This window comes from Heteronotia binoei, chromosome 7 (genome assembly GCF_032191835.1).
Source record: "Heteronotia binoei isolate CCM8104 ecotype False Entrance Well chromosome 7, APGP_CSIRO_Hbin_v1, whole genome shotgun sequence".
NCBI lineage: Eukaryota > Metazoa > Chordata > Lepidosauria > Squamata > Gekkonidae > Heteronotia > Heteronotia binoei.
This window is the reverse complement of record NC_083229.1, coordinates 58434511-58447881: the sequence shown is the minus strand read 5'-3', so window position 1 is coordinate 58447881 and position 13371 is coordinate 58434511. Positions and strand designations below refer to the sequence as shown.

The 13371-nt window shown below is 40.0% G+C and overlaps 1 protein-coding gene across 3 annotated transcripts in view; it reads right to left on the bottom strand.

The window, feature by feature from the left end:
• Positions 1-12676, bottom strand: part of ARMC1 (armadillo repeat containing 1) — a 31634-nt gene extending 18958 nt beyond the window's left edge. Inside the window, exons 1-3 of one of the 3 annotated variants that reach the window (XM_060243687.1) lie at positions 12115-12676; positions 7135-7334; positions 5889-5980 (exon numbers count right to left, since the gene is read on the bottom strand). In XM_060243687.1, coding sequence (XP_060099670.1) covers positions 5889-5980; positions 7135-7308 — 266 coding nt within the window. In that variant the 5' untranslated portion in view covers positions 7309-7334; positions 12115-12676. The remainder of the gene's footprint in view (positions 1-5888; positions 5981-7134; positions 7335-12114) is intronic. The other 2 variants (XM_060243688.1, XM_060243689.1) reach the window with 2 other exon arrangements.
• Positions 12677-13371: the final 695 nt, after the last annotated feature.

The window sequence follows — 13371 nt, the reverse complement described above, 5'->3', positions numbered from 1 at the left end:
GCTATACTTGTGGCCGCCACCACACACATACACTGTGGCTAATAGCCACTGATGGACCTGTGCTCCATATTTTTATCTAAACCCCTCTTGAAGGTGGCTATACTTGTGGCCGCCGCCACCTCCTGTGGCAGTGAATTCCACATGTTAATCACCCTTTGGGTGAAGAAGTACTTCCTTTTATCCGTTTTAACCTTTTAATAGTTTTAATAGTACTGATCGTTTTAGGCAAGTAATAAATTGAAATGCAGCGTTGGATGCCGTTCAGCTAGTTGACCCTCTGGTCAAAGTAGACCAGCTTGGAAAAAATGTGCTTCCAGCTAAGTAATTGAATATCATGCTTTCATTAATTTCTTACTTAATATCTTAAAGTACTAGGTAACACAAATCCCCAGCAGTATTTTAAATTATTCTGAAAGAGAGACATCATAGACTACTAAGTATTAAAAGAAAAGCTTTAAACATTGACCTTTACAACCCATAAATTACTTCCTAACGAAACTAAATAAAACAATTAAAGAACCCAGATGCATTCACTTAGTGCTTTGCAATATTAAGAAAGACAATAACTAAAGTACTTGCTTAAAAACAGTAACGATCTTCATGGTCCCTCTGAAATGTTACACTGCTACCAGTACATCTATGCAACATTATAATATAATGGAGCCACCACTGTATCCAGGGCCACAAGCCACCAAAACAGAGGCATGAAGACAGACTGGTATTAAAGGTTTAAGGATTGCAATTAGCAACTTGTTAGTTATCAGGTGGCAGCAAATATCACCTTCAGGCAATTCTACCCTAATTTTAGGGATGTTATTCACAGCACTGTAATTTAATCTATAACCAGCCCTTTATTCCTGGATCCGAATAAGACTCGAGATCAGGGGTGTCAAACATGCAGTTCGGGGGCCAAATCAGGCCCCCGAGCAACTGGTTGTCATCTGCTTCCTTCTCCCTCTCTCTTGCTTCCTTCTGCATCACAGGTATGGAATGAAGCTTGCTCAACTGCACAGGAGCTACAGAGCAAAACCTCTATTTTCTCCATTGGCTGAGGTTCCTCCCTTGGGGAGGGGAAAGGGAAGGAATAGCTTGTTTTGCCAGGTTCTCTCAATTGCACAGCAGAGCTACTGAGCCAAGCCTCTTTCGTCTATTGACTGAGGCTCCTCCTCCTCGTGTCCCCTGGGGAGGGTGGGAAAGAGCCAGAGCTTTCTTTGCCCAGTTCCCTGGATCCCACAGGAGAAATACAAAGAAAGAATCTTTAAGACCAATGAGTGCTAATGTTTTAGGCATGTTTTAAGTTTTTTTATCTCTGCTACCTAATCTTAAATAGGTACACACATGGCCCGGCCCGACATGCCTTGGCCCAACAAGGTCTCACTTATGTCAGATCCAGTCCTCATAACAAATGAGTTGGACACTCCTGCTCTAGATAGATAAAAACCACATGTCATGAGGAGGGGAACTGGGCAACATGGAGTTGGAAAAGCTGTTTGGATCAGCCCCAGTCCTAGATAAATTTTCTAGCTTACTTCCTTGAATAATAAAATTAATTATTATTTTATTTCATTTATACCCCACCCTTCTCCCCAGTAGGGACCCAAAGCAGTTCACATTTTATTCTCAAAACAACCCTGTGAGATAAGTTAGACTGGGGGCGAGTGGCCAACATCACCCAGCAAGTTTACATGGCAAAGCAGGGAATCAAATCTTGGTGTCCCAGATCACAGTTCAACACTCTAACCACTATGCTAAATGAGTTCTAAGAATCCCATATAAAAGGCCCAATATTCTGCACAGGTGGCTTTTTATTTACATATCAAAACTTTCCCATTCTCAGGTCAACCATGGCTATAGATTTAGCAAGCTTAAATTAGAACTACCCAATGACACCAGTATGATCCTGTTTGCTTTTATGAACGACAGCCAAAGATCCACTGGGGTGGAGCTGACAGGTTTTGTGGGAGGGGGTATCTTTATGATTTTGGATTTGAAATGAGGCTAATTATAACTCTAAATAAACTTCTTACACACAACTTATATTTTATTAAATCACTAGTTAAAAACAGGAAAGGGAATGATAGGAAACTAGAACAGAAATTTGGGAGAAACGTTCATTTTTGTCATAGCAGTTCTGCCTACCCATGAAAGTTTAAGCTGGATCTTTTTTTTCCCAGATTCATGTGTCATTTTTATAAGGGGTTTCAAATTACGGAGCACCATATTTTGAACAGAACACTCAAGTAAGTGATTTAATACTGTTCTACTGCCACCAAGATATAAACTCTTTTTAAAAATCTCTTTCCCTCCACTTCAATAGAAGCTGATTTGGATATGTTACTTTTATACATTAATTCTATCTCAAGATAAATTACTAAATAGCTTTAATTTTATTTACATATTTGTACACCCTGCCTTTCTTCCCAGCAGAGATCCAAAGTAGTTTACATTATTCTCCTCTCCTCTATTTTATACTCACAGCAACCCTGTAAGGTAGGTTAGGGGTCTGGCTGGCCAATGGCTACCCAGCAACCTTCCACAGCAGAGTGGGGCATCTTCATTACTCTTACATGACAAGATTAGGTTTTAGCCCTGACCTGGATAGCCCAGGCAAGCCCAATTTTGTCAGATCTAGGAAGCTAAGCAGGGTCAACCCTGGCAAGTATTTGGATGGGAGACCCTCCAAGGAATATCAAGGCCAGGAGGCAGAGGCAGGTGATACAAGCCACCTCTCTAAAAAATGTACTAGCCCCCCCCCCACACACAAACAAAAACACACAAAAATGCTTTAAAAATAAAGACAAAATTAGGTTTTCATATTGAGATGATCGTCACCTGCATGGATTACCTTTACTATCAGTGTTGAGGTTCATAAAGTCCTTCGTCTTTCAATCAAGTCTAAGTATTTCAATGCATAGATTTTAACAGAAGAATGTTTAAGGGTCATTTGTGATCACTTACTAAAGGTAAAGGTAGTCCACTGGGCAAGCACCAGTCATTTCCGACTCTGGGGTGATGTCAAATCATTATGTTTTCACAGCAGACTTTTTACGGGGTGGTTTGCCATTGCCTTCTCCAGTCATCTACAAGCTGGGTACTCATTTTATTGACGTTGGAAAGATGGAAGGCTGAGTCAACCTTGAGAGGCTACCTGAACCCAGTTTCCACCGGGATCAAACTCAGGTCATGAGCAGAGAGCTTGGACAGCAGTACTGCAGCTTCACCACTCTGCGCCACAGGGCTCCTTATGATCATTTACTAATAGTGACAATTTACCAATAGGCATGCTAAAATGCATTTACAGATCCAAATTTTTAATAAAATGGCATAATCTCCTACCCAACTCAAATTGTTAGTCACAAAACCATATTCAATTCTCTCAAATACTTTGTGTTTAGAAAATGGAATGCAGCTGTGTGTTAAATGCCATCAAGTTGCTTACAACTTATGGTGACCCTGTGAATTAATATCCTCCAAAACTATAGCTAGATAATTTTTCTTATGTTTCATACTAACTGATAACCTTTAAGGGACTCCAGTTTGATATATAACATGCAAAAATACCATTCAACCTGTTTGTCATTATTGAATAAAATCTTGGGTTCAACAATTAAAAAGTTAATATGAATGTAGCTTCTCAGAATCTCTCCTCACTTTATAGATCAAAACAGCATTTGCCTTTACCAGCATCTCCCACAGTAATGATAGGCAAGTTTCTCAAACAATTATAATAATTCACTTCTTATATGTTAAAATAATCTAAGAGACCATTTGATACAGATGATTTATGCAACAAATTAATAGCCACCTCACTGCCTGAGCAGATACAGAGTGGTCTGTAAACTCCCTATTTATCTGAAAGCTACAGAGCACAACTTATCCACAAAACTTCTTTCTAGTACAGTTTTATCCTACCCTTTCTCCAAGAAGCTCAGGGCAGCACACATAGTTTTCCCTTCCCCTTGTAAGGTATGTTACAGAGGCTGCTTCATGGCAAAGCAGGGTTTGAACCTGAAATTCTAGTCCAACAGTCTAACCACTGCGCCACAGTGGGACTATCAAATTTTTATAATCCATTCGAGCATCTTGAAAATTTCTCTGCAATGCCAGAAGAATGTGCATGGCTGAAAGCTGCTATTAATACAAGGTATTATTTCTCACCCCTATATGCCAAAAGAATTGCAACCATTTTTCATACTTTATTAGTGTGCTCAAACATTATCTATCTAGATAGGCAGTGTCAAGTAACTGCCAGGTATGCATCTACAACAGGGGTCCCTAACTTTTTTTGAGCCTGTGGGCACATTTTCCACTCATTTCATTTCTTTTTCATTCAAAAAGCTTCAACTTGTGAAGTTCAGCCAAAAATGACCAATTTGTAAAGTGTACTACCACAACCAGGATCGTGAAATGCAGTAACCTAAAAAATAGGAGTAATGTTCATTTTAAAAAGTTACCTCCTCAAACATAACAGCACAATTACAAATGCGTGGAACACAACAGCATACAAAGTTGCAGCACATTTCAGGCAAATGGTCAACTCCTTAGGGTAGCACACAGTTCATTCAGAAATGAGCAATTTATGAAACCAAGCAGCACTAAAGGAAACATTTCAAAAAATGATACAGCAATGATTCATGAAATACAATATCCAATTCATTCATTAGCTAAAAGACAACTTAAGTGTAGGTGCCTTGTTCAATTAGGAACAGCCAATTCATGAAATGCAACAGCAAAATAAACAAACAGGTTGATTTTTTTCAAAAGCAACCTTCAGCCAAATAAAGCTTCACAGCAAACTTAAAGTTTAGGCCCTCTCTATTGGTCCCTACCAAAGGGTCCTTCTGCCCTTTACATGAGGTCTTTCATACCCTTCTATATGTGGCTCTTATATAGCCCCATATTCACTAATGGAAATTAAAATCATCATATCTCATAAATGAGAATTACTGGATTAAAAAAAGATAATTCTGTTTATGTGAACAAAATGAAAGTGTATAGCATAACAATTATTTCTTAGTATTGAAGAGAATGAGTAGACGCACTCAGACAGAATTCTGTATGCTTTTTGGTTTCTGCAAGTACATCACAGCCACAAGGTAAAAATACACATGTGTTTCCATTCAGTTCCTACCTTTTACAGTAATCTGCATATAACTACATACTTTGTTCTCATCTTTAAAGTTCTTGATTCTGACAGTTATAGCAGATCTCAGATGCACATATTAAAAAGCTTTTATAAGTAGCGTGATAAATGCAGTAATATTAGAATCAATCATTGGGAGTCATACAGAACAGGCATATCTTATTGCTTCTAGGACAGATTAATGAATTGGAGGGTATTGCCCTGAGAAAAACTGAAACTGGTAATGAACAGAAAATCTGTCAGTGCAATCCTGGGTAAATCTGGCGATAGCTCTGCATAGGGCCGCACTGTTATGAATCATCAGCTACTTGACAACACTGGAGACAATGAAGAGACAGGGAAACTAGGTAAAGGTCTTGAGAGCTGGAGAAATGGGTCCTATTATGTAAGATTAAATGTCTGAGGTGGGAGTTGATGCTGTCTAAGGACTTTTGCAAGAAATTGAAGAAAGCTGACATTCCCACTTTCAAAATATTGCTCAGACTGCAATATACATATCTGAGTTCAAGCCTGCACTAGGAAGCAAGCTTTGTGACCTAACTGATTCTCAATCTTCTTTAATCAACTTTAGTACAAAAACATTTGGTTACATCTGAGTAATCCATTTTCCTAGTGAAGATGCCTTTCTCTGAGAATCAGGGAAAGATTCTTTTTGATAGAGACCAGCACTTCAGCTACTGGAAGAAGTATGACCCAACTGAGTAGGAGTAACATATAATAACCATAAATGGCATAATATACTTACTTTTGTATTACAGTTTGTAAACTCAGCATCATACCCAGTTCACTCTTCATTTTCTCTCTATTTGCACGACATTCAGCCAAATAGCGGAGAGCCTGTAACAAAGAGTGTACCATATTATATTATAGTCATTTTCATTACCCTATGATTTTTTTAAAAATCGAAATGCATCACAATTTTTGATAAATCTGCAAAAATAATGGCTTGAAAGTATGGTGTTTTAGCCTGTTAAGCTGTATCCAAGAGCCATTTGATGCACACTGCCAGAAAAGTCACAGTTGCACCAAGATAGTGCTAGAATTATGTCTGGAAGATTGCCCTATCCATTAGCCTGTCAGAAAATATTTTATACTAGCACATGTACAATAGTAAATGGACACACACCTCTAGTCAGTTTCCAAGTATCCAAATGTAAGCCAGGAAACTTCCAGTTCAAATCCTGGTGCAGCTGTGAACTCACTAAGTAACCTTAGGAAAATTACCATCATGCAGTGGTACCTCCCCACACACACACACCCCTAACTTGCAATGTGACTGTAAGAATTACTGAGATAATGAAATGCAAAAATCTAACTATTAGGCTAGTAATAACAAATACAATTACTTATGTATCCCAGAACATAAGCACACTGGCAAACAAGAGCTGGAGTGGTATAGTGGTTATTGTATCAGACTAGGATCTGGGAGGCCCAGGCTGAATTTGCACTCTGCAATGGAAGCTCACTGGAGGAGCTGGGGCCAGTAATTCAGTTCAGCCTACCTCAGAGGCTTGTTATTATGGAGAGAAAATAGAGAAGGAAAGAATGATGTTATAAGGCAATTAGCAGCCCTGAGCCCGCTTGCAGGGAGGGCAGGATATAGATTGAATAAATAAATATCACCTAGTGAGCTTCCTGCCAGAGTGGGATCTTATACCAGGTCCCCCTGAGTCTAGTCCAAAACACTGTCTATAGATTTGTGTGTCTGAATAAGCATTTCTATGAGTTTATATATTTTTGTACTAATCAAAGTGGGCATTTTTGCACCATAAAAACTATTCCTTAGGGAACAAGCTTAATTTTTTTAGTAAATTGTTGCAATGTAGCATTTGTAAGATACTTTACAGAGATGCATTTAAATTAATATACCAATGCACATTTCAACAGCTTGTGAATGATCACTTAATATTTCAAATATTTCAGATTTCAATAGCTGAGATAAAGAAATCATACCCAAACAACTGCAAGCTGTGGAAACAGATTATACTTACAAGCAAGGCTGAATGGACAACTGGAGGATTGGGGTGGTCCAAAAACAAAATAAGTCCTGGTAGACATCCCTGATCCTGGACAATTGCTCTTCTGTTTAAGGGGTCAGCAGCTAGATCCCTCAGCTGATTAACTACAGTCAGTGCATCAGGCTCCTCACTCATGCTGGGGTTCATTTTCCTTTGTCATGCATAAAATCCTGCTATAAAAGAAACTGCATTAACACCATCAAACTATGAAAGAAGCTACATAAATGAAACAGAGTGATTTGCTTTGAATTGCTCATATCAGCTTTCAAGGCATAGTTTGTAGAGATATCTTTTTAAAACTACTGGAGGGGGGCGGCAATTAGAACATTCTGCTCATATCAGCCTGAAAAGCAAGTTTCTGAAAACACTCAAAAGCTAACTCACTCTGTTCAAAAACCCAACCAAAGCCTACCAGCACATTCATTTATGTACTTTTTAAAAAGCTGTAACTATTTTTAAAAGAATACTAGCATAGCCATTTTAATATATTAAAATTAGACACAACAACTATTCAATGTCACTAGAAATGAAGAAAGCAAGTTAAGAAAATGCACTGTTCTGCTATCAGCAACCAAAACTCTGCAGCCACGTGCTCATTCCTGCTGAATCTGTCTACCAGATGCACAATTACAGCTACCCAGCAGCACAGAGATGCATATAGGCAGATGGGGCCCTCCACAAGGACTCCTTTCAGTTCTACCCGGCAGGAAAGGTAAGTAAGTAAAATGGCCACTGGAGTATGAGACATCACTTGTACATAAAGTTTCAGAGCTCCAGAACTGTTACAGCAACAGTAGGTCAGCAATTTTACCAGACTTTAGCTTTTCTAGCATTTAAAGAGTGTAATGATATTACTCTCTTAATGTCATACATCTTCAGTAGATACTTTTTTAATTTTTCTGTTTTAACCAGGTTTTTCCAAGTCTAACCACATTCTTAACTCCAGGACTGGAACTCAGCCCAGGATTCAATGAGCACAGCAGCACCGGATATTAAAGGTATTTGCACAGGGAATAAAGGTACTCAGAAGAAATACACCACAAACTACCTGCAATTCACTCTGAACAAAAATAATCTAAGAGGGATTTCTGATTTAACAGAATTGGGTCTAATTACTGCCAATTTAGACCCTTACCATCTGAGGTGCAGATTAACAAGTACCAAAAGACAAATGAAACCCCCTAAATATGAAATATGTAGAACTGGACTACATTTATTTTTTAAAAGAAGCAGTGCCTGGCACCCAGATCTTCACTCTTGATGGAGAGCACACAGATTATGGATAGAAATATACAGAAACAGTGAGAGCCTTTAAATCAGGGATGTCAAACATGCGGCCCAGGGGCCAAATCAGGCCCCCAAGCAACTGGCCATTGTCTGCTTCTGTCTCCCTGTCTCTTGCTTCCTTCTGCATTTCAGCTTGCTTTGCAAGGCTTGTTCAATCCCACAGGAGCTACAGAGCAAAACTCTGATTTTCTCCATTGGTTGAGGCTCCTCCCCCTCCTGGTCCCCTGGAGAGGGAGGGAAAGAGCCAGAGCTTCCTTTGCCCAGTTCCCTGGAGAAATACAAAGAAAGCATCTTTAAGACAAACAAGTGCTAATGTTTTAAGCATGTTTTAAGTATTTTTTTAAAAAAAAATCTTTAGCTGTGTTTGTCTGTGTCCTTTAAAAAGTTTATATCTCTGCTACCTAATCATAAATAGGTACAGACATGGCCCGGCCCAACAAGGCCCGGCCCAGCCCAACAAGGTCTCATTTACATCTGATCTAGTCCTCATAACAAATGAGTTCGACATTCCTGCTTTAAATCTTATGATACAAAAAGAATCCAAAAAGCCCTTTCAGGGAACCTAAAGGACTGTGCCTGCCAGTTTGGTGTAGTGGTTAAGTGTGCGGACTCTTATCTGGGAGAACCGGGTTTGATTCCCCAGTCCTCCACTTGCATGCTGGAATGGACTTGGGTTAGTCATAGCTCTCCCAAGAGTTGCCCTTGAAAGGGCAGCTTCTGTGAGAGCTCTCTCAGCCCCACCTACCTCAGAGAGTGTCTGTTGTGGGGGAATAAGATAAAGGAGATTGTAAACTGCTCTAAAACTCTTATTCAAAGAGAAGAGTGGGGTATAAATCTGCGGTCTTCTTTTTCTGCACTGGTCAGAATTTTTGGTTTTCTCCCCTTTTGAACAACACACTACTGAAGGGTCCCCAATGTGGTGCCCACCAAAACACCTTTGCTAGTGCCCACCAAGTGTTTTTAGAAAGTGGGTAAGGCCAAGTAGGTCTTTTGCCCAGCAAGGCTTTTGACTGGCCATCGGAGACTTTATTGGCTGTGCAATTTTTTTTAAAACATTGCTTTGGCACTTGCTGCCACCACAGAACGAGTATCTTCACTGTGTGACTGAAGGCAAGCTGCAGTCATCATCTTCTGTGGCAGTCATTTTGTGGCTGAGTCCATCATGCAGTATCAGAACTCCAAAGATGCCCATATGCTCAAAAAGGTTGGGGATCCATTCATTACTTTGTCATATATCACATACTTGTTTTCACTTTCCATAGCCCCTTTCATTACTGGCTTGCAAGCAGTTCAATAAATGGATCTAAAGTTCCCTTGGGAGAGCTGATATAGGTTCCTGATCCACTCAAAAGAACTTCAAGCAACTTCTGTTTTTGGCAGATGGAACATTAAGATTAAAGAATTTGTAATGACTCTACATGGGCTGGAAAAGCAGAATTCTTGGACTGCTGCATGCTGGCATACACATAAAAGTTAAAAATAAAAACCATCACAGGCATTTACTGAAATACCAGGAATAGTAGACTAACATATTTCAAGACTCTAGTGCATACACAAAACATGCACTTTAAAAATATGAATTTACAATAATACATAGAACTTGCTTTCCAACCCAATATCTACAAAAAAGAATGTGGGATCTTTAAAATTTTAACCTATTCACAATTCCAAGGCCCTGATTAAAATGGCTGTCTATTAAACTGTTTCTTACAAAATCTGGAGTTCCATGGAAACTTACCAGGGGTTCCTAACTAACCCATTCAGCAGTGGCAGTCAGGAAGTCCTAGCCAGACAGCTTGCCTACCAGTAATAAATTGTCCTTGCGTAGCCTCATGGATATTACTGGCTGTTGCAGAGTGCTTTCTCAAGCCATGTAGGACAACAAGACCCAAGACACCCATAATCTGATTCTGTAATAATCAACAGGGCATACTAGGAACACATTAACAATTTCAGGATTCTGAAAAATAGTACTGGATACTGGAAAACAGTATTAATCAACAAGTTATATCCTATTTACTAACATTCCAAAAGTCTTCACTTCTGGAATTCTATCTCTCTTTGAAAAAGTGTGAATAAGTGAAAATTGCTTTATCTGTAAATTCTGGTCACCTGCTCCCATGAAACTAATTTCAAAGGAGGAAGTCTAGGATCAAGCCTAAAATACAGTTAGGCATTTCTCTTGAAGCCAATACTTCTTACATTGCAATCCTATGCAGAATTATGCCCTTCTATTTTAGCCTATAATCTTTGCTAGATGTAACTCTTCTTGGGATTGCACAAATGCCAATAAAAACACTTAGCATGTAATAAAAACACTTAACAGTACACATTTAGAACTACAAAGCTATACCCTTTTGTCCTGCATAAATCAAGCAAAGGACAATATGTTCATTATTATATCCATATACTTTTTTTGAGAAGGAACACACAGGAACACAGTACCAGCTGGCTTTGTGTCAGGGGGTGTGGCCTACTATGCAAATTAGTTCCTGATGGGCTTTTCCTATTAAAAAACCCTGTGTGACGCAATGGTAATGTCAGAGGGTGCAGCCTACTTTGCAAATGAGTGCCTGCTGGACTTTTTCTACCAAAAAAGCCCTGTCTGTACACATTTTACATAAACAAAATGCATTTTCAGTTCTGCAACACATTTCAGTGTTCAAAGGGCCTACATCTGACACTCCCGTGAATCTACTTGGAAACCCTACCAATTTAATACTGCGCAGAACTGCAGAGCTTCACACCAGGGGTCATTTCGTACAAAAAGAGGTGCCAGAGCTCATTAGCACAACTCATTTGCATATGCCACACACACCTGACATAACCAGAAGGTGTACTAAACTATATCAGCTCAGTATCTATCTTAAAATGCTTCTTGAATTACAATTGTCTTAATAAAACCTTATTCCCATCATACTTTTAAAATTACTTTTTCCTATGTGGCCACAGTGGCATGATGGCAATTTGTGGGGAGAAATATTAGAAAGCTTGTCAAATCTTAGAGTTCAGCAAAATTCTCTCAGGGGGTTTGAATAATGGAGCCCAGAAGCAAATACTTTGGGGGGGGGGGGAAGAAAGAGCACAATAAAATTTAGAGGTTCCGGAGCTCCTGCCCAAAATGAGGCCTCATCACAGCTGAATCACCTTTCCTTTGTCCTAAAACAAACAAAACCCTCTATCATGTTTTTGTGTGTGCAAATGATCACCAAATATTAGAAGCAGTGCCAACTATTCCATCTTAAAATGAAGAAATTATTACCCAGTCTTTCCTGTGCATTTTTATCTGATTGGAAAAGTGAACTGCATTGAGGTTATTCCCAAACAGTACAATCCTGGACAGAGTTAATCCCGACTAAAACAACCAAAGCCATTGGGCTTTGACTGGAGTAACTCCACATACAGCTATATTCTAAGTCTACATGAGACAACAGCAGCTTTAAAAAAAACATTAAACCCAATTTACCATCCTCCATTAAGGCAATACAACCAAAACCCACTAAGGTGTCAACACAAGTACTCTTGCTTGAGAGTTGATCACCTGAATACAGCGGGACATACTACTCAGTATACACAGGATTAGACTGTACGGTCCCACTGGACTCCCTGAGCTTTGTTTCCAAATAAACATGCATAAAACTGGCCTGAACGCTTCGGGACCCTTACCTGGGAGTAAGTTCCAATGAACACCGTAGGGCTTAGTAGTCACAGAGTACCAGGCTATAACTTTCAGGAAAATATCATCCCTTAAAAGGACATACTAAGAGAAGAGAGCGACGGCGATTTAAACTCAGGGGTTGGGACGGAGACTGCTCAGCCTGCTTATCAGCTTCTCTCACCCCACAGCCTGACCTCAATCACCTTAGCTGCTTTCTTTACTGCACCTTCCCATCCCCAGAGATATCCCCGTTACCCGCCCTCACTTTCATAGGAAAGCGCAGAAGGGGAGGCGCTTTGCTGCTTATGCCCCGGCAGAGAAAGAACCCGTCGAAGTCACGTATTCGCTTCCTTCACGCAAAAAGAGCCACTTCAGGAAATCCGCCGCTTTGCAAACAGGTCGTACGAATCAGAACCTTTCCCCACAGAAGGCTACAGTCACTCAGCAAAGTAGACGCTCACTGATCCTTGGCCCCTCCGTATTCCCCGGTACTCCGATTGGTTGCAACGAAGAGTGCTTCTTTCCATTCACGGCTCACCTTGTTACACTACCCCCTGATTGGCCGAGCCCTGTGACCTGACGAACAGAAGCATTGTGGGTCACAGGCTACTAGTGCCTCATGAACTACAAATCCCAGGAATATCCAGCAGGTTTCGGTATTACGATATGGAATATTGCTTCATGGAACTTGTAGTCATCGTCCGCATACAAGACAGACATAAGAAAGCATAGATTTAGGTAGGTAGGCGTGTTGGTCTGAAGGAGCGGAAAGTTCGAGTCCAGGAGCACTTTTAAGACCAACAATGGTTAATTCAAGGTATAAGATTTTGTGTGCATGCACCAATCTGCTATTCTGGCGTTTATTATTGTTGGTTTTTTTAGCCCAGTGGACACAGGCTGGCAGTCGCTAGGCCCTGGCTTGTGATTCTTTTAATCTGCTAAGGGACATTTCCATGATTTTGCACACTGATTCACTGCGCACTTGCTCTATATTTAGGACTGCTTGCCATTCCATCCTACTGTCTGATGAAGTGTGCTTAGAGCACACGAAAGCTTACATTCTGAATAAAACTTTGTTGGTCTTAAAGGTGCTACTTGACTCGGCTTTGTTCTACTGCTTCAGACCAACACCTGGATCTAACTTCTTCAAGTGGGTAGCCGTGTTGGTCTGAAGCAACAGAACAAAGCTTATATCTGAAGAAGTGTGCTTACACACGAAAGCTTATACCCAGAAGAATTAAACTTAGTTGGTTTTAAAGGTGCCA